Below are 26,214 nucleotides of genomic sequence, written 5' to 3'. Positions count from 1 at the left end.
TTATGGGGGATTTAGGATGGCAAAACAGCTAACCAGAGCCAAGTTACACACTGCGGACAATACCAGATTCCAGAGTTCTCATGGTTCTTGGTACTCATTCGTAGTGGAGGCCTCGTTCACCTCTCTGAAAAAGGCACCTTCTAAGAGCAGAATGTTTCCCAGTAACAGCTGACTGTGGCAGCTTGCTTTTAACAAGGACTCGGCATGTGGCACACTCTCAATAGCTGCCATATTCTACCGAAACTTGTTTTCACATTACGTTATTGTAACCCAGGGGGTAACTTAAGAATAGTACAGACTCGAGGTGTTATTTACTCAATAAGCCTTAAGTTTTTAACTACAGTCATATTTCACAACGCTTTTATGTGCCAAGCTGACAGCTATCTACTCTCCTTCCAAATAAAGTACTAGACCGTAACAGCGGATGACAAAACGTACAGCAACTGAACAACAAGACCCAGTCTCAACCAGCTGTTCCGTACAAATTCTGGCCTCTGACTGTTTTTAATAACCATTCTAGCCACTGGTATTATATTCTTAATTCAGCAGTACTGGTACTTCAGCTGATCTCTTACAGCATGGTGATACACTCTGAAGTAAAGACTTACTGAACAAAAGTATGCATGGCAGGAAAGAATCCAGCAACCCAAACACATTACTTACTTGACTAATTAAAACGAGCCAGCCATATTGTTCCCCTGGTTTTGCAATGACACAAGCAGATCATCTATTTTCTCAATATTCTGATTGGTTGCCATAGCTGAAGGTAGTGGAGGAGTCTCAGATATCTGCTGGGAGAGCAGCGTTGGCACCGCTGCTTGTCCCTCGCTCTGTGACTGACCTGGCTGACTTATAGCCATCAACTCATCTGGCAACGTAGCTGGTCCAGAAGTTAGCAGCTGCCCACAGTCTGTTAAGCAGTAAGTGAAAAACAAAGGAGCATTTAAATTAGGTTAATATGTGCAGTGAATTAGCCGCCTTCTTTACATACATCCGTATCATCTATAAACTGTGCAGAAAGTTACATGCACTTTCGTTCACGTGGCCGCCTTTGCTCCCCACTCCCTCCGGGTACAGGCACAAGCTCAAGGTGTACGTAAGGCATATATGGCCTCTGCATTATGACCAAACACTACTAACACCCCGAACAGAGGACAATACTTAGCTAAGAAGAAAAACAAAATGCATGGCCTAAGTGTTGAGTATGCCCATGCTTTGTCTTTATTGACTACAGACGTGTCTTCCTCAGTTCAGCCAAGGTATCCACTGGCTCCTTCTGTAACTCTGCAAATAGGGTCACCTCTCCTGCCATTTCTAGCCTTACCTTCAGCTTCATGGAGAAGCTCGGCTGTTTGTGGCCTGACTGTCAGAGAGTTCATACAGCAAAGCACATGCTCAGGTATAAGCACAGACCAAGCACACAGCTACGGCTTTCGGTCCACATCCTTTACAACATGCGATAATCATCATTTGCTACTTCTGGAGCTTCACAGGTATGTACAGCCCTTTACAGACAGATTAAAGCATCTACATCCCAAAGAACTTGTCATAAAGGCTAGACTCGGAGATGAGATACGGAAAACTGCCAGCTTATGAAGTTAAAGGAGTTTCAAATACACTTCAGTAGACACTTTTCTGGACTATGCAGCTTAAAAAAAAAATCCTTCCTTCCAATAATGTGTGGAGAAAGTCATTCCACACATTGTGGAAATCAAATGCAGCACGAGAAAGATCAGTGGAGCTGTCTTAAGAAGGTGTAACTTTTTTTTTTGAAGTGTGTACATGTATTTTATCTATTCTTTGCATATGTATTGTCAATAATATTATATATAATATTTCTATACAAATATACACACAATTCTAAGATGGTTTTGTCACTTGTTTTTGTTAATCCTAAGTGTAAGAAGACCAACAGGTATTTAAGTGAAGAGTTCTCATGCAAAATCAGCAACGTAAGTGTACATTCAGGGCAACACAATGAGTATGTATATTCTCAATTGCAGCGCTACATTACTTATTTCAGGATTTTCTTTTTTTGGTAAGGAAGTATCTTAGAATTGAATAATCATTGTCTTGTGGACCCCAATTAGTACCTCTTCTAAATTGTAAACTCAGAGTCAGGCATCTACCACTTACTGTTTTGAATGCCAAACAGGAAAATTCCTGATGTTTGCTGAGATGAAGCAGGAGAATTCTGCAGCTGGTTGATAGCACCTCCTGCTGTGTTGTGAAATAAAGAAGCTTGCTGCTGGGGAGGTGAAGCAGTTCCTTGCATTCCTGCCATGCTGTTTTGAGAAGAGTACATAGGAGACTGCTGCAGCTCTTGCTGGCTCATACTATTCTGCAAGGCAGACATGGAAGCTGAAGAGATGAAGAGGGTGACTTGTTGCTCTTGAGAACTTGGTGACCCTGGGACCAACTGAATCTGGGGTGAGTTATGGAAGATGGCTGGCTGCTGTGCTTCAGCCTGGTTGGATCCAGGATTCTGAAGAGAAGACACTGTAGTCTGACTCTGGAATTGCATGGGCTGCTGCTCCTGGTTCATTGACGCCATGTTCGTCTGTGGATGAAAAATGGACTGGCCTTGTTGCTCCTGATTGGTAACTGGGTTTTGATTTGGATTGAAAATCATGTTCTGCTTTTGCGAAGCAATTGTACTCATTGCATTTTGGTTACTGAACATCATGTTCTGCTGTTGCTGCTGCTGCTGCTCTTGAGATGGAGGACTACTCTGAATAGCAACTATCGAATGCTGAGGCTGGAAGATAGTTCCTTGTTGGTTCTGGGGAATTGAACTGGACTGGATGGAGCCTAGTGACACTTGAGACTGAAACAAACCTTGCTGAGCAGGCTGAGTCTGGGGCTGTTCTTGGGGAAGCATAGAACTCTGGATATGAGATATCTGTGTCTGCTGCTGGAAAGAAGTCTGCTGTTCAGTGTTTGTTGCTGTCTGAAGAGGAGAAATGGAATTTGGGCTTGTAAAGAACGACATCTGTTCTTCCTGAGCTGCAGGGTTGCTCATTGAACTCTGGGAAAGGAACATGCTGGCAGACTGCTGGTCTTGAGGAACTGAAGAGCTCTGTAACACACCCATGGCGTTCTGCGAGTGGAACATTGGAGGCTGCAGTTGGTCTGAGGAATTAGTACTGGTCTGGTTGTGGACAATGGAATTTGGACTGTGAAAAATAGAGCCTTGTGCTTCCTGTGATATATTTTGAGCATCACCAATAGGATTCTGAGAGTGAAAAAGCTGAGCTTGTGAGTGTGGAGACTGCTGCATAAAGCTTCCCGACTGAATAGACATGATTTCTCCGCCTTGCTGGAACAGACCACCTCCTTGTTGTTGAGTTCCACTTGCCTGAACAGTCATCATGTTTTTGGTAGATGAAAAGAGATTAACTTGAGACTGACTTTCTCCACTATGCTGCATTTGAACCATGGTCTGAAATACAGTACTTTGCATCTGTTTACTCTGACCAGAAGCTTCTTCTCCATCTGCAGAATTTGATGCCTGAAACATAGGAGGTCCATTGTTGGAGACTTGCTGCTGAGCAGTAGGAGCAGTCTCGCTTCCAGAAACACCAGGAGATGAAGAGAATAATTCACACTGCATCTGCATGTCTTCGCTTGTTGATAACCCACTCATTATGTGAGAAGCTTGCTGGTATACAGGCGACTGCTGGAGCGCTCCATTCCCTGAAGTTGTTGAAGAGAACAAATCAGACTGCATCTGTGTTGCAGCTTGGCAAATGTTTTGCTGGATTCCTATCACCATTGCTGCAGAAGTCTCCATCGCCTGCTGCTGCTGCTGTTGCTGCTGTTGATTGGACAACGCATTTTCAGGCTGTGAGTGAACATTTTCAGCTCGTCCGGGCAAAAGGTTCTCTGGTCTGGAATGGACAGTGGTGTCTGAGGAGGAAAATATCCCAGAATTCACACTATTTTGTATTTGGCTAACTTGCTGAAAGATATCTGCATTTAGCTGATCTTGAACATCCTCACTGCTGTCTGAACCAGAAAATAAAACAGAAGATAACTGCTGTTGAGCTTCCAATACCTGTTGCACCAAGTCAACATTTCTATTGCTGCCAGTGGCAGTGTTAGTTGGAAAATTTCCAGCTTGTAGTTGCTGTATAGTGTTCTGTAACTGACTCACACCACTTGCTGACGAGAAAATACTTGATGAAATCTGTTGCTGCAATGCCTGCGCTGGTTCTGAGAGTGTAGGCTGTTGTTGTTGTGATGCATCAGTTAATTGTGACAAAGTGACTACTGTGCCATCCGATTGCAAGACTTCCCTGGTTTGGGAATCTCTTGTTTGGAACTGTGCAGCTTGCTGCAATAACGCATCACTGTTCTGCAGCTGACCTGGAGTAGAGACTGCTGAAAAGCTACCGGGCTGGGAAATGTCCTGCGTCTGGATAGTAGTTAGTGTCTCTGGATTATACACCTTCGGCTGTATTTGTTGCTGGTTTTCATTTTCAGAAGGTAAATGGGAAGCAGAAGTTGATATGCTGGACATACTGTTTTCCAATGTTTGTTGAGTTGGTCCAACCACATTTGAAGCCTGAAAAGAGCAGTACATTAAGCAATTCATAAGCTTACTCAGGTTATGCTTATAAAACTTCCACCAATCCATTATGTTTAGGAAAGATTGGACGGAAGATTTGATGGCTATGTATCTCTCCATACAACCAAATCTCTCCATAACCAAACAAGGAAGCAAACGACTAGCACAGGAAATGCTACTTCAAGGAAAGAGTCCAAGTACAATTTAATGAAAGCAACGTTAGGAAGTGATTAAAATAATGTTCTTAGAGTAATTTACTAGTTCTGTGTCACAGGACAAAAAAAATTCATCATCGTATCACTAACCAATCAATCTGTTGGAATGCGGGAACAAGATAAGTGACTTTCAAAGGAAATTGTCTATTACTGTAGTCATATGTTTTGCCCAGAACTCTCTCGGACACATTTACCTGTGTGCTACTCTTCTCTACTATTAGAACACAAACTGAGGGGTAGATGTAGCTAAGATTATTAAAGCTGCTGTCTTCAGATCACAATCAAACTTACCTTGAAGACAGGGGGAGATCTTTTTTCTGCACTTACTTCCATTGGAGCCACATCTTCATTCTTAATCATACTGCTTGGCATGAGTGGAGTTATCAAGGCACTAGGAAGAATGTTTACCTTCTCCAGATTACAACCAGTGGCCTTCACTGCTGCAGTCACAAATAAAAATAAAAGAAGGGCAATGGAATATTAACATTAACTACGCAGAGAGTGGGTTTCTAGCTGTGGCCTGCTTCCCTGAGAGATGAGCTGTCATCCTCATCTAAGATGCTAATATGCCAAGAGATCAGTGCAAACATTTGAATATTTCAAATAATCCTAGGAGAATTGAAATCTCGAGAGATTATTTTTAATACTAACAGCAATGTCATAGTTTTCTTTTTCTTCCATTTCATATCTTTCTAGACCAGGACAGCCATCCACCAACTGATGAAACTACAAAAACAAAAGCTTAAGACATCTTTCCACAAATTATCAGATTTTACACTTTACTGCACTTTAACTGTACAACTTCTCTATTTCATTTTGAAAAATGTCTGTTTTCAGGTAACTACGTGAACAGAGTGTTCAAAGCATTCAGACTGAATTTTTGTTGTTAAAGGACTAATCGAGCAAAAACTTGACAAATCTGCATGGCAGTTCTGTAGTAAAAGGTCATTATTTTGCCTTTGCAGTGCCTATTTTTTCTTTTTTTTTTTTTTTAAGTAGAAAGGTGGGTTCTTAACATTAATTAGGTCTTTTTAGTTTTAATTTTTCCTTTTAATTTTCCACATAAAAAAAAATTTACCAAAAAAATCTTAGCTGAGATCTTTGCTGTGAATGAAATTAACTTCAAATTTCAAATACTGCTGAAATTGAGCTTAAAACAAAGGGGAAAGTCTGTAAAAACCATCATTCCACAAGTACTTTTAAGTAAAGAATTAATCTTCAACATAAAGCAACAGATCTCCATGCTTTAAACAAATTTAAGTATTACAATAACATGGCAGTAAAATTTCTGCGCATTTATATTAACAGTACGCCACATCCTCAGTAACAGTCCTTGTGTGTTTGTTCTATGCAAAACCAAAGACTTTCTCCTGAAATGTTATTTTTTGTCTCCAGCAATAAATTCTCAGCCGTCAGCAGGGCAACAGCTGTCAATATACCGACAGCCAAATCGGCTCCTTCCCTCCTTCTCTTAACTCACAGGTTTGGAGTGGCTCCAGAAATACAAGCCCCGTGACCTGACGTGTTGGGCTGTGCTGCTGGCAGGGAACGCGACGTGAGTGAGACCACTCTAAAATACGTCTACTTCAGGACAGCTTAGTCATACAGTGGTTTTAAAGACAGCAGTCAGTATTTTTTCAATACCGTAGTCACAATTTATAAGCTTTTCTCTTCTATGTGATTAATCATGTTGTCTTCATCAGAAACAATAAAAAAAAATTATGTCATTAAAAAAAATCCCAGTGGTATACAAATTAGATTCTAGAAATGGTATGTTCGTTCAGAGTGACGTATTTGGTTGGAAGAGTGAAAAAAAGAAGTGAGATTAATAATGAAGAAGAAGTTTCAAGAGCAGATAAACATTGTTGGTTTTGGTCTTTTAGTATGTTTTTGTAAAACAGTTAGTTTAGAACTTCTGAATAGTTACCATCTTATCAAGGCACACACACCCTCTTTTCCCTTTTCTCCCAAAGCTGGAAACTGAAGCCATCATTAAACACTTAAAAACAATGCTCCAGCACTGCTTCAATGTTAGAAGGTGAAGACCTGAACCACATGGTTGTCCATACACCCTCACCTTCCTCAAGTTTTACAGAACAGCTTAGAATTATAAATGTGTTGTCTTGAAACGTAACTTCTCATTGAAGTCTGTCAAATCTGCAGACTCTTAAAATGTTAGAGCTAAGAATCTGTAATGGCTTTGGGAAGCCATGTTTTATTTTTTTACATATGCTGATGTTGTAATAGAAATTATTTTTAAGGAATATTCACAGATACCCGAGACAGATTAAAATTGCTTGTGATAGGAAGAGAAAGGCCCTGTAGCTCAATAGGTAACTTAAACATCCCTGGCAGCAACAGTTCGTTCTATTTGGCCAGGGCTGCTGGAAATGATGCCACTGAAGAAATTATGAATTCTAGGATTTTTTTTGCTCCCAGTGAAAGGAAACAGGAAGGAAGTGGCAGCCCACCAGATCCCCACCTGGTCTTTATCATTTCAGAACAGTGAGGAAGGACGGGCTGGGACATACGCAGTGACAAAGTACATAAAGCAGACAAAATTGTCTGACCTCTGGCTCCTCATCAATCTAGAGTATAGAATACGTACAGGAATGAACTGTCAAAAAGGAGCTGGCTAGCAGAAAACCGACACAAAAAAGTAAATTAAAATTTATCGCATAAATTAAATGGAGGACATGAAGCAAGAGAAATAGCACATTGTGTTCTTAGGAACAGCAGATGTTCTCCTGAAGCAGTTGGTAACTTCCCTTGGTTAAGCCTCCATACTAAATTAGACGGATGTCAGGCTTGCCCTGATACATTAGTTATTGTTTTTCTCATCTTTTTAATCTTGCTACCAGAACTCTTACCAGTCCTTTTATCAGCTTGTTCCATTGTCATAAATATTTTTGCATATTTCTCCGCCAAATTTTCTCTGCAGGTTTAAACGCATCATATCTTGTATTATCCTTCCTAACAAGTTGTAAAGTCAACTTGTAAATATATCCCCTGCCAAGATCAAGCTATTAACTTCAAACATGAGCTTCATTATTTTAACCTGAAGCTACGGATTCCTATCAAACTTGTGATCACATTGTTAATTCGCTTACCTTTCAACCTGCTTTCACCAGAGCAGGCTACGGAAATTTCCATTAACCTTTGTACACTACCATAGTTTTAACAATCAACTAAGAAACATTTCCTTCCTCTACTTCACTTCAATATCGGAACGATCGATTTACTTCACACTTAAAAACCAGGCGAACCTAAAACTTGCTCTCTTGGATCACAATGACAAACTTTGCATGGACAGAACGGTCAGGAAAAAAAAATTCACTGAAAGGAGTAAGTTGAAATTGCCAGAATTAGCACTCTTAACTCTTAACTTAGACCCACTGAAAGCAGTCTTATAAAACTACTGGACAGCTTCCGAAAAATACAGAGTTGGCATGTTTGTGTTTTTCAGTACTCAGTTCTTCCCCACCGCTACCTTTACGTGTGTGTTTGTTTAAAATAGCACAACACAGTTTCTAAATCCTTTGTATTAACTGCCATCTTAAGCTTTTTTCTTTTTTCTTCTTCGCTTGCAAGCATATTAAATGAATATTAGACTGCAGGGTCTGAACCATGAAAAAAGAAAACTTCATTTTTAAATTTTTTTTTTTTTTGCAAAGTTTTTGTTCTATACCAGCTCACGTTAAAATATACTTAAAGGAATACGGTTATAAAGTAAAATATTCAGAATCAGAAAACAAACCTCACTGTAAGAATATGGCCAGATTTTATAAGCACAGACTTATCTTCACAGGATGTCTGATTCATTCCTTCGAATTTGAGTAGGAATTTATAGTTAAATTATTAACAGCAATGATAAGAATCAATTTAGTACCTTTTATAGCCTCTTCAAAAGAACAATGTGGGGCTGGGCTGGAGATTTCCTTCTTCACATTAACATTCAGAGTACCAGCTGTTGAGACAAAACACATTGAAAAATGTTAAAAAAGCAAACAAGCAAAAAAAACCAAAGCAAACTAAAACAGTTTCTTCTACCTTAAAAAAAAAAATCAAGGTTCTTTGAAACCCACACAAACTTTTGCATTGTGTGTTGTAATATAGATAAATAAATAAACAAAAATACATGATATAGTCATACTTCAACTTTCCTCAGGATAAAGCTTGGTGCCATTTTTTTGGTTGTATTTGGTGCATTGTGTATAGAGTGTCTATTTTTGCCCTCCCTCAGCTTCACATTTTGAACCTTATACTAGAAGTGGAAGCTACTTTATAAGAACAGCTGCCTCCACACAGTTGAAATTTGAGATACTTGCCACATAAATGAGGAAAGCCAAGCCTTTAGATTTCATTATTTAACAGAACAAACCTCAGCAGCAAGAGGAGTTTGAAAAGATGCACGTTACTTAACATTTCTATTGTATGGACTAAATATGAAATCAGAAATGAGATGCTTAGCAGGTACAACTGGCCATTCCTTCTCCATTTTACATACATGTATCTGGAGTGTACGTAAATGGTTGCACATCGTGTGATCTTCCAGCATTGGTCACCACATATATTCCCACAGAAACAGCTGAGGTTATTTGCTGGTCATGATACGGTGGCACCTTCACAATAAGGTGATTCTGCAATGCAAAAATAATTTTTTAAAAAATCACACTAGAAATCTTATTTCATTGCTATTGACCTTAATTGTATTTACAACCATCAAGACAGAGAAACAGACTTATAAACCACCATAAAAACCAAAGACATTGGGGGAAACATGATCAAGTTACACTTTCAGTGAAGTAAACTGGTAACTAACTTGTGCTAGAAGAGAGATTCGAATAATCTGCCTGTATCATGCTCACTGGCAGCTTACAACTCAAACGGAAGGTGCAGAAAGGAAAGATGTGTGAAGTCCTGTACTTTAAACATAAGCTTATGCCTAACGCCTTACTGAACTGCAGTTTGCCATCAAATTCTGCTGGACTCAGACACTCCACTGTTCTGCCGAACCCGGTCTTTGTGTTCAGTGTGAACAGATGGAGGATGCTGTTTCATGTTACACTTAAGCGGATTTAAGACTGAGCAGACATCAAAAAATGGGCTTGCAATCATTCATCCACAGTACGAGCGACGAGGGATAGGCTGTCTGCTCCCCAACTACGAATCCCTCTAGAAGCGAGAAATCATTGCTACCAGTGCACGCACCAAATACTGCCTTCGCAGGCAGGAGCAAGATGACGTTTGTTAGACGTCACTTACGTCCCATAATGTCCCTAATGTCAGTCCAGTAGTCCATAAAGGTACTTAGTTGTGTCAAAAGAATAAACAAATATTTTGGAAAGCATGTCAAGAGTGGAACAGAAATTCAGCCAGGTATGAAGACTATGGCATACACATAATTTATTTCCACTCAGGAGGAATCTAATGGGTCTTTAGGGAAACTACTGGAAAAATTGTATTAGGCCTTTTAATGACATTGTATATAAGGGCAAAGACTTGCTCACCAAGTTCATATACCACACTCCTACTATGGTATCTGAGTTCTCAGTTAGAAACTGAACAATTATACTTATGTAGACCCAAAAAAAATGCTATTCTACCAGATCACTAAAGAACTTATTTGAAAAAAAAGGAATAGCATTTCTAGAAATGCACAGGAAGAGGGAAAGGCTTATTTGATTCTTCTTTGGAAACAGAGTCAGAATATTTTTTATTTATTAAAATATTATAACAACAACAACAACAACAATAATACAGAAGTACCTGATGAAATAATTCCATGTCTATTTCAGCTTCTGCCTTCCAAGAATTCTCATCTAAATGAAAGTTAAAAAGCACAATTTATTGCACATTCATATAAAGCAATTTATTTTAAGTGCCTTTGATTCCGCTTCTCAGTTGGCTCTCTGTAGCTAAACCTTATCAACCAACATAAACCCAAACACCATGCCCTCTTCAGCACCCCAAGCCATCACTGCTTTCACACTCACCAGAAACGTTCTCTTGGAAAATCACTTTTGTTCCCTTTAGAAAGTTCTTGCCAATCAGAAAAACTTCCTCTTCACCCTTCACTGAACAACTGTGCAGACTTTTCTTTAGGATCTCTGGAACTCCTGCTGGTTGAGCTGCAATTGAAAAAACACGTAGTTTGAAATCAAGAAAACATCAACATCCAAAACAAAAAGCTTTTACTTACAGGATTATAAAGGAAAGAACAAAATAATTGCAGAGCTTGTTCCTTTACTATATCATTCATGACAAAACTTGTCAGAAGATAGCTGTTTCTATTCTTTCCTCACTAAACTTAATGACCTCACAAAAATCACACTTAGGTAAATGATCCACTAATAATCTTTTCCCTTTTCTCCTGCATTTATTAAATCTTCAAAACCAAACTTTGACTGTTTGAGCTAAAGCTCAAGAAGTGTTCAGGAGAGAAGAAAATCTGGTTCTGTAATTTCCTGGCATAGAGAGCGATGAACAAATGCATGAGCCCGTAGATACAGCTGAAGCACTCCTTCAGATTTATCCTTAAGCTCATAAAAATATTTTTTATGAAGCTTATTTTGTTCTGCAATGCAAAAGGGTAGAAGTAGTAATTCCCATACTACCTGGTTTTTTTCAAGTTTTTTTTCACATGACATAGCTTTCTCGGTGCAAGAACTAAACCCCAGGCTTTGAGCAACCTGGTCTAGTGGAAGGTGTCGCTGCCCACGGCACGGGCCTTGGAGCTAGGTGATCTCTAAGGTCCCTTCCAGCCCAAACCATTCTGTGATTCTATGACTTTCTAGACCTACGTACTTCAGCTAATACAAATCCTGGCAAGAGTCACATCTCTGTAGTTGGGGATTATAGCAGCGTATATCCTACAAACTAGCAAAGAGAACGCGGCTTACAGATACCCATCCCTGGAAACCTTTGTCTCAGCCAGTGATTCAGACGATGATTTACATAACGTATTACAAATCATCTTTGCTGCGAACTATTTCTATGCTTCTTAAAGCATAAATCAAGTAAGACCATGTGTGCTACATGACAATGAGCACCAAAGACAATTTAAATAGAGACATATAGTTTAAGATAATATATTTTTGAGTTTGTCACATTTAACGTTATAAAATAATTCCAGTTGCTTATACAGGTTTCTCAATCACCTTTTCTAGTCGCCATAAAATCCTAGTGGCATAAGCTCGTACTTGTGCTTCGCACTCACGTGGCCCACTTTTAACGTTTAGTAACAGTATTCTCTGGGCTTATTGCACAGAAGAACATACGTACTGTAACACTCCAAATTATTTAATGACCTTTCAGAAAGGATTTTTCTACAACTGTTGCAGCGAGTTCCTAGGCAACCGTTACGCAAGTACTAAATATGCTCAAGGCACCATGAACTTCTGAAAAGAGTAACTGATTTAGGTTTGCTAGCAAGTTAACACAGCCTATTTAAAACATAGACCTGAAATAAAGAGCCTCATATACTTAATGTCTTTCCTACGGTTTCAGGAATATTATTGCAACTTTGACAACCATATTAAACACAACATAAACAGGCTCTGATGAGTGAACATGTAAATCTTACTATGAGAAGGCACAGTACATGTCTGTAATAAGATGTAGCAAACAAACCAGATATGATATGCTCAAGGAGATGATTTATATAAAGAAATAACTTAATAAACAACAAAATTTTATGCCATATTGGTCAGCCAGTATATGTGTACCAACTCTATTTGGTTGGCTAAGGTCTACCGCAAGTCACCATAGCTCAGGAGCAAGTTCGGAGTGCCACAGCACAGAATCCTGGAAAGCAAGCCTGGAAAGAGCCTCAAGAATTCCCCTCTCAACCTCCACATCACAATCAGTTTCACCCACATCATTCCTCAAAGACAAAAGCCTAACCAGAGTAGTTTGTTTGTTTGTTTTAGGCTTCCAGCAATAGAGATGCCATAAAATTCCTGGGCAATCTCTTAGCTGCTTACACAATTAGGAAGATTTTATCAACCGACCAAAACCCAGCTTGCTAAAAACTAAACCAATTTACTCCTTCCTGTATTTTTTTTCAGAAATTTATTTATGGAAGGATAATTTTTATTTCCTTCTTCCTTTTTTCCTACTATCCCTTAACATGTCATCATTCTCACAAATTCTACTTTTTACTCACTGCCCACATCTCAAAACATAGCTACTAACGTTAGGGGTATAAATGGATGTATTCAACAAACAGAGAATGAAGACTACGTACAAGGAACCCTCATAAACCAATTCTGGAATGGCCTTATCAACAAGCTAAGTGGGAAATGCATCAAATACAGCTTTTTCGGCTAAACAGCCTATTTTACAAGTCAGTCTCTAAAACATCTCAGGTAATCAGCTCCTACTTACAATAGCAAGTTTTGGATTGTTATGTGTTTAAGAAAACACCAGATGATTTCCATTTCCGCTATGATTTAAATAATTTTATCTTTAACCAGTAAGTTAAAGATGGAAACAAAATGTATACAGAAATAGCTTTTGGAGTTTTTTTCTTAAATCTGAAGATTAGTATCAGATACTACAATGCTATGCTGACTGGAATGGAGCTACAGGGACAATCATATTTCTAGCAAACGTATATTTTCCAACAACATGAACGCATAAATCTGAGAACTCCACCAGTTTAAAAAACACTGGAAAAATAAAGATTTAGCAGAAAGTGGCAGGAAGAAGAAAAAAGAGGGATGGGAACACCTCAAGCTGACCTTTCCACAAGAGCACCCCAAACATCACACTATTGCCTAAAGCATCGAACACGGCTGAAGAGAGAAGCAGAGTCCTCCCCTGCATCAGCAGTGACACCTCTTTGGTTATGGGCCTTTTCGGGGTTTCGGCAGGGTTCCTGCTCTCCCTAAGTCTCACAAAGGGGTTCTCTGTGAGAGCAGCATCCTGGAAGGAGAGACGGGCTACAACAGGGCACCTCTGCCGAATCGCCTGTTGCCTGCAGCGCTGGAATCGCATGGTGGTGTCTGATGTAGAAGTTCATACGTTTTAAATTACCTCCTCTTTCAATCTGCTCTTTCGCTGGCAACAAAGCTGCAGTTTCTGACAAGTTGAATAGGAGCCCTGACACAATAGGTACTGACAGTGTTTAGAAAAAAGAAAAAAACAAAAACAATAACTTCTATTTATACAACGGAAAGAACACAACACAGGCGCCCAGGAGCTTGCATAATCATGCTACGTTCCATGCATGGAGAAAAAGCTTTCCATCTTGTTCATCAAGAAGTATCAATAATCCCATCAACAGCTGTATTAAACACATTTCCCTATCTCTTCTCTTTGACAGGTGAGCAGAATTCCCGTAACTGGAAGTCACTACAGACTGTATACAGACAGGCAGCCCCGATGTACTGCAGCCTCCTCTGACTTCACCTTCCCTCCTGTTCAGTATCATCTAACTGGCCAATGCAGCCATCTGTGCTCAGTGTTCAACAGAGCATTTTAATAAATAGCTATAAAAAGTTTCATTCTTGCACTGAACCAGAACAGATTCAGCCTCTGGCCCAACGAACTACCACAGCTGTAAAGAGCCATGCTTACTAACTTAGTAGAAGTCCTTTCTATCACTGAAAGCTGACAGATGAACGTGACAATACAGAAGAGATTTAAACCTCTACCAAAAGACTCACACAATAAGTTCAAAGCGATCATGACAAAAATTCTGACCTTTTAAAAGGCAAAAATTCATTTAATAAAAGTTATAACTACTTTTAAATGCTGGTCAGTCATTTAACTAACACCCCGCCCCAAATAAAAGTCAATCCATGTGATCTCAGCCATAGCAATTCTGAAATAATCACAGATTAACATCGTTGTTTGTGTGTGTGTGTGTGTCCCCAGCATTTTATGGCAATCACACTAAAATCCAGAGTCCTCTAATACCAACTTTTTATTTTGATACTTACTGCACAAAATTGGGGAAGAAGGTGTCTGAAGAGTCAAAGTTGAACCATCTTTGCGAGTGATGTTAACACGAAATACGAGCCTAGCACGTGTGCTTTTTTTCTTGGAACCAGCAATCCCTATCCTAGCTTCAACATCAGCATTTCTCAGCTTCAGTATTCCCACGCAATCAACCCTAACAACACAAAACAGTTGACAGTTTAATAGAAGTTAAAGAAGTTCAGCACCTTTAATAATCTTCTGACTAGTTACACAAGCCACAAAGTCAAAACACCTGAAGTAATTACTGAAATATTATCAGATTGGGGTGTTGGGTTTTTTTTTAGTTACATGAAATCTCTATATGACCTTTCTCATTATATAGCCCGGTTTTCAATTCATCCCTATGTAATTTGGATGATGAATCATGGGAGGAAGGAATATGAAAGTAGTATGAATACAACAGAAAATGCAATGTAACAAAGTAATTCTGGTAAGCATTCAGTTTATAATCACAGATCTTCATTCTTCCATTCCTGGGGCTAGATCTGGGTTTGTAAGATTATTACTACAAAATATTCTGCATTCACTTAAAGCAGTAGTAGAAGAAAACTTACTGTAGTCATATTATTTTTTTATGTTCAGTGGAACTTGGAAGTGATAGATACGTCATACCATAACTGTGGTCCTACGGGAAATGTATACAGGGCCAGGTGAGAGAGTGATGCAGTGCTAACTTTCAGAAAGACATGCTAGATGCAAAATGATTTCAAGCAAAAAAACAAACAAGCAAAAAAGAACAAACACAGCCTGATGTGGTAAGAAGAATATTGTAAATTTACCAGGATCTTAGGTCCTACATCCAAAAAGTACAGGGACCATCTGATATCTAGTTTGAGTAGAACAAATTTTTGTGCTGCATCAGAGCCAACAAGCAACAGCTAGGGAGCAGAGAGGAGGGGGAAGTGTGATCCAGAAGGTGGCACTGGCATTACCATCAATAGAGAGGTGCTACAGCATCACTGAAACACTAGGAAGATTTCTTTTGAGACATCAAGGTGCCTTTTGAGAAACAGCCTAGGCAGAACTTCTCTTCCTAGATAAAGCCAAATTCATCTTTCTAGTATCTCTGTACTTGTACGGGTTTACATTAACACTTGAGGACAACTATAAAGTTCCTCTCTAAGAGGCAGTTTACAAACTTATAATGGGAATATATTTTATATTTTAAAAAATCAAATTGATTCAGTCTATTAGCAAACTGTATTATCCTGCATAAGAAGTGGACACTGTAAATTGAAGAAACATTTCTTCTTTTGAAACAAGACAAGCTTTTAAGTAAAGAGTGGCAGCTTTCAACCACACACCCATTAAAAGATGTTCTACTGAAAAGAATACTTTGAAAGAAAATCACTCGCTTTCTGTATAATAAGATACATGCGAAAAGCTTATTAAGGAATCACTATATCTAAAGTTTCCTGGGACAGCTAAACCACACAGGCAGATGAGGCCACTTGCTCAAAAATCTACTGCAGTTAACTACTGCCATCAGACAGAGCACAGCCCTCCTCGGGGACTGCCCACGCGCAAACTGTACGCAGAACGCTGCCTACACTTGACCAGACGAGCTCTGTGAAGGCAGCAGAGCGGGAGGCCTCCGTGGCAAAGGACTACCTGGTGGAAACGACAGAAGTGGGACAAGCGAAGCAAGAGAGGAGAAAAGCCAGAGTTCAGCCTCACTATCCACAACTCCCAGCCTCCTGGGCCTAAGGGATCTGAAGATGCCAATATTCTCCTTCCCTCTTCTGATTAGCAGTTCTGTACTTGTTAAAAGACAAGACAACCAGCAGAACCAGTGACCAGTTTATAGCTCACATAATGCTTGGATATGCACAGGACTGTTCAAACGGAACATGAAACTAACGTAACAAAGTTAATTGATAAAGTTATAGGAAAGACCAGATTAAGCATTAAGTATAACAAACACAAACTGAGAATGCGATTTAAAAGTTTTTCTTAGACACGTAGCTTCACTAAGTGCCTGGTGTGTGCCAAGATGTTCCAGACTTTTAACTACTAACCAATGCAACCAAAAAAGGAAAATCAGTTTCTGAAAACAAGCTAGTAACTTAAAATGTTTTTTAAAAAGCTACTCACGCAAGTGTCATATTGTTGCTCGGGTCCAGTCCGACCTCAATAACAGTAGTTCCTTCTATATCCACTTCTTTACAGGGAGTAGTGTTTCTCCCAGTAACTCTGCAGGCCTGGTAGAACCCATGCGGCTTCACTCGACCGGAGTCGTTGCCCACGAATACCTGCAGCACCACTGGCTCGTTGTGACCCTCCAGCTGAAACATGGCAAAACAGATTAAATATTTCAATTGGCCAGCAATGCCTCTTAATTAAAACAGGAAACATTTTATGCAGCTGAATTTGAAGTGAATCTGCCCCCAGTGTTGCTGGAAACAATCCTAAGGGAAGAAGGAACAAAAATTTTTCATCTAGTTTATAAACAACTTGTTAGTATTTTTTCTCTTTTGTCATTTGTTCTTCCATTAAAAGACAATTCAGTCATTTACTGAACAGGTGAAATTACTTTTCAATTGTTATTATTAATATTTTATTTCTAGACCAGCTTGGGTCCTATCTATCTCCACTCAGAATTATCCCAACTGCAATATTCAGGTCTCTTACGACCCCTTACTCTCACCCCAACCACGACTATTTCCCCATCTCTTTCCAGGACCCTCCTTCCCCCCCAGCATCTACACCCCCAGTGAGCTGCAAAAGAGAACATTTGCTGTGGCTGGTTCCAAAGTTGATGAGAATTTGTTGGTCAGTATATGCACGCTGATCAATCGGTTAGTGTGCTACGCTTCTAGGATCCCATCTTCACGCCAGCCGCACCTTGCAATCTTTGTGAAACCAGATTAAAGTTGTCTAACACTTGCAAAATGACGGGATGAGTCAGAAAAGGCTGAGGGGGAAAGCAGAGGGAGGAACAGGATGAATGATTGTATGGTCCAACCATGCAAATCTAGTCTTCCTTCAGATGACAAAATAAAATTAAAAATGGCAGCTTGACATCTCCTACTTAAAGTTCATGAACAGCGTCAGGATTCACTGAAACACTTCATAAATGGTCAGACATACATTTCACATAATGATTTAGCAGTCCTCCTGCAATGCAGTGTGCAAGCCATAATTAAATTAATTCACTAACTAAACATGTTAGTGAAAAATGCATTCATTTTTATAACGGACATCCAAGCATGAAAGGGTTTGTGTCCTTTTAATGCTTTTTTTTGTTAGCGGAATCCCACCGTGGTGCTACATACTAAAAATGCTCTGACATAAAAGTAAAAGAAGTCTTGAAGTAAACATGGACATCGTATTATGAAGTAACCTCTCATTCTTTTTAGGTAATAGAAGAAAAATACACCAAGGAAAAAAAACCACTAGATTGCTGCCAAATTCCCAGGCCAGAGATGGCAATTATTTGCCACAGCATTCTAGGAGGAGAAAAAACAAGTATTTTTAATGTTTTCATTAAGCCACAACTGTTGCTAGAGGATTTCTGGGTGACAACGTTCTGTTTTGTCTCACGCCTGGAAGCCCAGTCAATACTTGCAGAAAGAAGCTCAATCTTTATTAGTAAGGAGATGCAAATGAGAGCAGAATTCTCCAGAGGATCTCTTAGGGGATTAGTCCCTGGCACACTGGGAAAATTCAGTTCTGTAGTTCTTAGCAAGTTTGAAAAAAGAGGTGGGGGGGCGGGAATCGGCAAATACTGATAAAATCACAGGACGCTCCCCACGTTCAAAAGGCACAATTTGCTTACAGCAGGTAGGTGGGTTATGACTGCTCTGGATGGGCAAGGACAAAAGATTTCTGGAGGTGGCCTAGCACAGGCTCCCACATGTGGACCACAGGCTGGCAGGTATAGTTCCTATCAAAGAGCTCAAAAGCTTGAGAGAGCACAAATAAACAAGAGACCATGAAAATAGCCAACGAGAGGACTTCATTTCACCAAGTGGTCAGAACAAAGTGGGGAGTAAAGGGTATTCTGATATTCTACCACTGAACCTTTTTTACATGGAAAGCCGAATGAACGGTCCTTGTGTCATGCCATCAAGGTCTCCTTGGCTAAAAACAGCATCACCACAGCTACCCAGGGTTGCTTTTCTTCCCCGGTGTTCTTGTTAGAAGAAGGTATGAAAGGTGTGCAAGAGCACCTCTTATCATCTGGATGGCAACTGCTCCAGCTTTGCAATACTGTTAGCAAGAAAACATGAAAATCTGCTATTGATGGCTGGAACACCTCTGCTGAGACTTTGCATTCAGGATAATCTTTCTTTTGCCAGACAAGTCACTTTGACTAAGCTTTCTTTATACAATCTTAATGTTGCGTATTGATTGTAGACTCTAGTTCTAAGTCATCAAGTAACATGGTTTTCTTGAAAGGGCCACAGAACCTGCTTTTCCTCCTCAGTCTGCTTTAAGAGTGATGCATCTGAACGGTTGCCTGTCACATGTGCTGCCAGAGAAGAGCAAGCATCTCTACTGAACTAGCAACGTTTTTACACTGTTCTTCCCCATCTTTAAAACACTCTCCAAAAAACCCAAACAAAACAAAAAGCCTTCTTGTCCTTTACATATTTTTTTTCCACTAGCTCAGATTTCCTGAAGATCCACTGACTCATTTTGTCTGTCCAATCCTGGCAGACTTTTTATGCAGGGTATGAACTAGTTTGCCTACTGGTAAAACAAGCTTGAGCTTCCAGGAATTCAGTAACACGAAACTCTTGCAAACAGAATTTTCACTAAAGGGTAACTGGGAAAGGAATTAAAAGGAAATCCAGATGAACAAAGGCCCATTAAGAAAATTCACATAAATGAGCACTAAATCACCATAGCAACAGGACTATATGAATGGATTCTTTTCTTATGAAACTTTACAGGATTTCTACATTACTCAGGAGGACTAAGTGAAGTGTTGGAGATGTTTCTAAGACTGTTGAACAGGACTTTAAAGATAAGTATACTTCTATACTTTCTCAGCAGTAGTCAGCACAAATTTTAAGGGCTGCATCATAAACAAACATTTCTTTGTCGACCTGGTAAATTACTCTGGATTGAGAACTGCTTTGCTGCTTTCTCAAAGTGGCATAACTAAGAAAAGGTATGAAAGGTCTTTTATCTTTCTTATTTGTATGGTAACAAATATAGCTGCCTACTCGCGCAACCTGCTGGCCACACTCCTCCCAGCGTAACCAGGATGCCATCTGCCTTCGTTCCAATGACTGTGCAATGCTGGCTTGTGTTCAGTTCGATGCCCACCCTCGCATTCATACTGTGGTCGCTGCAACTTTTGCGATTATACTTGACGTCAGTTCTTCTGTCTGTCTCTGTGTTAAGTCAAGTACAGCACTACCCCTGCTAAGCGCCTCTGTCATTTGCATTAGGGAACCTTCACAAGCAAAGTCCTAAAGTTCACAGATTGCATCCTCCATGCTATGTAGCCATCCTTGCAGATGGACAGATGGCTGAAACCTTTTACAATGAGAGAGATCGGTGAGCAGGAGACTCCTGTTAGCTACCTATAGAAAGCATCATCTATTATCTTCTCAGTCAGGCAGTCTGTAACGGACACCAAAACATTATCCCTGAGCTTCCTCCCTTCTCTGATCTCAGCAGCCAATCCCCAATTTCATGCTGGAGGTCTGTGCGGCCAGGGAGCTCCTTATGATACATGACGTCCTCTCTTCTTCAGCTGCCGCATGTCCACGACTGCATTCCAGCCATGTACACTAGCTGCTCGCTGCGATTCCAGTCAAGTCACAGCCCTGTGACTACACAAGAGAAGAAACAAGACCTGCAAACTCACACTTTGTGCATTAGTGTGCAGTCACTGGAGAACAGCCTCTGAATGTTCTCCCTTTTGAGCAGGAATGTGAAAGACCTCTTTGTAGCCTTCTTCCTCGTGTTTCTCCTCCATCTGTAGCTCCTCCTTTCCCTTCTGGGCTTTGGTCCCCATCCTCTGACAAGCTTACAGTAAAGCCCTCCTCACCAGGCTGGCAAGCCTGATCACCAACAATTTTCCCCCTCTTTGAGTAAGGTGAGTTACATCAGCCGTCCTTTTCTCCCCTCCCAATGAAGCAAGATGAGCAAAAAAGCTAAATGCTGGCTGGAGAAACCAGCTATGCAGCCAGACCCTGGGTTCCTGACTGCATCTGCTCGATCCAGATCCTTCCCCTTGATGAGAAGGGTTGAGAACACAATCGAGCCCTCTGTGCCGCTCATCCCTACCTCAGAGTGAGTGACCATCAACAACTAAACTTTAAGGCATCAAAGTCTATACAGGAAACAGGCTGCATTTGCTAAGTGTGCATAAAACTGCTTCCTCTTTTCTTCCCCCCATTCTCCAGTTCCACTAATCCACATGTACTTCACTAGTGCTAACCGTACTGAGCAGTACGACCCAGGAAGTACACCTCAGTTAGATCTTTACAACTTGAAAGACAGACACTGGATATGTGGATTCAGATACTTATTAAAAAGCAAACAAACAAAAAACCCCACAAAATAAGCCAAAAACATCCCCCCAAACCTTTTTTTTTTTAAAAGGAAACCTCCTTTTATGTCCTTACCAATAAGTCATAATGATGGCCCACTATCATCAGCAATCAAACAGTTACAGCATTTCACTGTCCTAGTTTTGTATGCTTCATGTGCCTGTCTGTTTACACAGTTTGCATAGTTGCAGTCTAACAGGACATGCATCACAGATTATATATCATTGCCTTGACATAAAGCTTCCTTCCTCCTGCACCTCTGCGATGCAAGTAAGACTTCCTGTTACCTGCAAGAAGAGATACAGCACAGTCTCCACAGCAAAGAGACTGCAAAGTCTCCCCCCGTCCCCTCTAAAAACAGAGATTCTAGGCCTATTTGAACTGAACCAGTTCCCATTCTAGTAAAGCATCCCGGGGAAAGGAGCCCCGTATCACCCAACGCCGAACAGCCTACCTTTACAGTTGGAAAGCCTTGCTGTGTCCGGTCTTTCACTGAGCCTCGGCTGCCCTCAGTCAGGTAGCGAGCCCTGTGCTGGGTTTCCGGCTGTACCACTATCTTCAGCTCCTTCCCCTCGCTCTTAGTCGGATACTGACCACACAACATTGGGGTCTTCTTCCCTCCAGCTCCTTTCTGGTTCTCTGATGCTCTGGGAAGTCAAAGTAGACCATTAAAAAGATGTTATAAGCAGCTCCTCAGTAAAAACAAACTACATCACAGAAAAGCTAAAAAGATAAAGAGTGTATATTAATGGACAGAAGATTTATAATTGAGAGCAAACTTTGGAATTCTCTTTCTGACAGAGAAGGAAACCTGCAGGATGAAGAGGGACGGCGCTTCCCTGCCTCCTCCATCCAGTGCAAATAGGAACTACTTTTCAGAGAGTAAACATAAAGGAAGGGAAAAGCAATTAGCGTTAAACTACGTTAACAAACAGAAGAAGGCTCATAACCTGCTTTTTCATAGTATATGATACAGCCTGCCGTTATCCGAATAAGTTGTTTTGCTTCTGTAACAAATATACGTATGTACACACACACACTGAATGGATTTAAGGTTAAATGATACTTCTTTAAATAGGAAAACAGCCTCATGCCTGTCTCCGCCTGAACTTGCATATCCATGCAAACTCAAACAGTAATTTCTGTCAAAACAGATCATAAAATTTACGTTAAAACCGAATTAGTTGTTGTAAAAAGCTCTGACACGACTGCACCAATTTTAAATCTGCAGTGTATGCAAAAAGACTGTTTCTTTCCAGGTGCGCACCTCAAGATGTACGGTATCTTGTGTCCAGTTCCATAATTAAAACCCGAATGCAGAAGCCCTCCAAAGTATAACATCATGTGATCGATTTTCTGTTCGCTTTAAAGCACAGTGGAAAATAACTCTCAATCTTATATGGAGCAGGGTTGTATAATGAACCTGAACTGAAGTCTAATAAACTCATTTAACACTAGCAAATGTAAACATGCCACGGCAAACAGTACAGGCAGAAAAAGGGCTCAATGAATTTATGCAAATGTAATATTCCTTTTTGCTACCAAAAAGCAGTTTCTAACAGCTAATGACTCTGACGAAAGCTGTTTAAAATAACGGGTGTGAATTGCTTGAAAAAAACAAATCCTGTTTCAATGTGTAACATACGGAAGTTAATTTATCCACAATTTTTTCTTCTCCGGGAGAAAGGTGAAAGAGAGGCTTTTCCTTCCACATCGCTTACTGAGAGCTCTGCCACTGCGCTGACCTGAGGGCGGGGGTACCCCGTAGTGCTCTCTTCCCCAGTACCAGACGGTCCACGCTACCGCACGTTATCAGCGCCTTTCCTAAAACTCCTCCTGCGCAAGGAGTAGCACAAGGCCACGCAGCACGCAAATACTTCCAAGGTGTCCCGCAGCCCCTGCACAGCCCGTCCCAGCATTCTTCCTGCAGAAGGGCCTTCTCCTACCCAGGGAAGGTCGGGCACTTTGCCCCGACTCCAGCACATCTCACACCCCTGAAAGTCCTATTTGTCACGCCCTTATTTCTACTAAGCCTTCCAAAACCTTTTAAGACCCATAACAAAGGATTAAAACGTACACCGTGGAGCTGTTACGAGGTCTGCGCTTTGGATGAATTTCATTCACGTTTTTCTGTTCGTGAAGGTTCACCACCACGGAGTGCCAAGCGAGGCTCTGCTCATCCAGCTGAGCCCCTGAGCAGCCCTGCCCTGCGCTCGTCTTCAACCCAGTAACAGCAGAGAGGCAGGATCTAGATAAAAAACTACTATAAAAAAAGACCTGCAAGAGTACCATCTTTCTGCCACAGAGACTCTGTCATAGTCTAGTCAAACAGGCTGCTTAAAAAAACAAAAATGTTATGTAAAAATGCTATGAAAAAACATAACTTCTTTTAGGAAAAGGCACAAAATTCTTCTTCAAGAGCATATACAAAACCTGCGATACACTAAATAAACTGTAATTAACACCACTGTGCTCTTCGCTTCTGTACAAGTTCGGCAAAAATGCTAATCAAACTCAAGCTTGTTAGATAATCACTTTCACTAGTCTTCCTGTCAGGAAGCATAATTACTACTCCAATGGACTAGTAATTAAAAGGAATACATTTACAAAATTTCAGTGACTACACTCTCTTTTTCTCTCTCAGAATTTTAAAGCCCACAGCTACAATCTCTTCGCTTCCCACAGGGAATGGGAGAAGGAACGCCGGCCAACCCCAGCTACTGCCAAAGCCACCGCGTTTGTGGAAACGCTGTGCCTGAGACCGCGCTTTCTGCACCTCCCTTGGGCAGGCTGGGCGCTGAAACGTCACAGAACGCTCCACGCAGAGGCGTCACACGGATTGCCTAGTCTGACCTTGTCACGCTTGGAAATTCCATCTCTGTAAATTAATAGAGGAGGCTGAGATATTACTCTTTTTTTAAGGGAAGCGTTAGAGAGGCAGCCATCAAAATGAAATTCACTTTTAACACCTAAAACGCAAAGTTTTAGCAGTGTGATGTTGACACTTTGGACTCTCCAACACAACTCTGTTTTGCTGACAGTATTTTACTCTTAAAACCCAAGTTACCTTAATTGTCAACAGGGTAATATTTTATACATTGCCATATTTATGTGAAAAGATTCTGCCTAACAACTATTTTGAAAATCTTCCCTCTAGAAACCTAAAGCAATCAAGACTTCCAATCAGATTAGCTGAACTTGAAAGCAATTGTAAAGCCTTCACCAGAACTTCTCAGCTGTCTTTCGTCTGAAATTATGAGGATATCTCATTTACACATCTTTCTACTTTAGTTTATTTATACTACTAATATTCATGCACTATAAATAGTAAAATATTTCATACACGCACATTTATTTATTAGCTTAACTGTTACCAGACAACGTCTCCTCAAAGCTAGCACTTCTTTTCTAAAAAAGATAAAGAAAATCGTGGAAAAGCCCACGATTCTAGCAAAACAGATTTCCTGAGTGAAGGTTTGCCTGGTCCTGCACTGGCATCAAGGCTGTTCCCAGTGATGACCTGAAAGTAAAAGTGAGACCAAGCATGTTCGAAACCTGAGACTTTGCTCTAAATCACCATCAATTCACCCGTTTCTAAAAAGGCTTTCACAAATTCTAACAGTTTCCAAAGGAATATATTCTGTTCCTTCCACGCTCTTAAAGACAACCAACTAGAAGTCTCTTTTGAGGCAAACGCTATTTCCACTTCACAAATTAGCAAGGGTGCTTTCCTTGCTCTTTTCTTAAAGCCAAAAGTAAATTAACTCCCTTGGCTGAACTCCATCAGGCTGGAAAGTTTAAAAAAAAAAAAAAAGTCACTACTGTGACCTAGATTTGTAATGCTAAATCTCCATCTTTCAACTGCAAAATTAAGTTTTCTAATATCTTGGCCTTTTCTTATCCCAGAGCTTTTATTTAAAAGGACAATTCTGTTACATAAGAGTTTTGCTGCGGGTCAACCTAGCCTGTATACGACACATTAGGAAAAAATTGTGCTTATCTACCCCTGCATTCCCAGAGTCTTGCTGGCAGTACCGATGCACGTTCACTGGTTAGCCCCTAATATTTCAGGGAATGTTCTAGCCTCGTGACATTTTAGGTTGAGATCATACATATTGTTCGAGAATTTAGTAAATCTCCCCTTTCTGTCCAGAGATCCCACTTAGAATCACACAGTTCTCGCCTTTCGATAAAGTTTCTTCCCTTTGTACGGGAGAGCCTGCCCTCCCTTGTGCTCGGTGGAGGCAGTTTCCTAGTTCCAAGCAGCTGCTTTACATACGCTAATTTGCTTCTTCGGCTCTACCACGTACTAACGTTTTACTTTATATCAATTCAGCTGGTGAAAACAAGAGATGCTGGACAATCGCAGTCACACTTAGAGCGGTTGTTGTAAGGAGACACCAGAAGACCCAGCGGTCCGAGGCAGGAGCGGGCGGCAGAGCCAACGCTCCCGGTAACAGCCAGCTCGGCTCTTCCCGACGCGGTACCCAGGCTGGCGGGAAGCAGCAGCACACTCTGGAGAGTTTCTCAGAATCTCACAGTGAAATTTTAAGTATGGAACTGCAATGACCCTGGGAATACAGACTCCAGGCTCTTTCCCTTTGGAATATGAGAAGTTCATAATCTTTCCCATCAGTCAAATTTTAATATTCACCATTACTGTGATGAACATTAGAACATACTGCAAGCACATACATAGAAGTAAAAACAAAATACACTCCCCCACCCCCCCAAAAACCCCAAGTAAAAAAGCCAACTCTATCCACTTGACCATCTTAAAAGTACTAAAGAAGCCACAAGTTAAAAAATAAAATTAAAAAATGTATCAACACACTATTGTAAACTGATGGACTTTTTCCTCTTTAAGCAACTACTGAAATGCGTTTAGTGAACAGTGTGAAGTGGGAGAGATGAGAGACCACCACCCAGG

The 26,214-nt window shown here is 40.5% G+C and overlaps 1 protein-coding gene across 2 annotated transcripts in view; it reads right to left on the bottom strand.

Moving 5' to 3' along the window:
* Positions 1-671: 671 nt before the first annotated feature.
* The window catches only part of NFAT5 (nuclear factor of activated T cells 5), a gene marked incomplete at both ends in the record, with an annotated part of 66,308 nt that continues 40,765 nt past the window's right edge, over positions 672-26,214 (bottom strand). For both annotated transcript variants that reach the window (XM_082005820.1, XM_082005821.1), the window contains 10 exons: positions 672-910; positions 2,137-4,567; positions 5,077-5,225; positions 8,675-8,752; positions 9,293-9,425; positions 10,555-10,607; positions 10,782-10,916; positions 14,733-14,905; positions 16,867-17,057; positions 21,739-21,931. In XM_082005820.1, coding sequence (XP_081861946.1) covers positions 672-910; positions 2,137-4,567; positions 5,077-5,225; positions 8,675-8,752; positions 9,293-9,425; positions 10,555-10,607; positions 10,782-10,916; positions 14,733-14,905; positions 16,867-17,057; positions 21,739-21,931 — 3,775 coding nt within the window. The remainder of the gene's footprint in view (positions 911-2,136; positions 4,568-5,076; positions 5,226-8,674; positions 8,753-9,292; positions 9,426-10,554; positions 10,608-10,781; positions 10,917-14,732; positions 14,906-16,866; positions 17,058-21,738; positions 21,932-26,214) is intronic.

The sequence above is a fragment of the Phaethon aethereus genome (genome assembly GCF_964289735.1).
Source record: "Phaethon aethereus genome assembly, chromosome: 13".
NCBI classification, from domain to species: domain Eukaryota; kingdom Metazoa; phylum Chordata; class Aves; order Phaethontiformes; family Phaethontidae; genus Phaethon; species Phaethon aethereus.
This window is presented reverse-complemented; position numbering and strand designations above follow the sequence as displayed.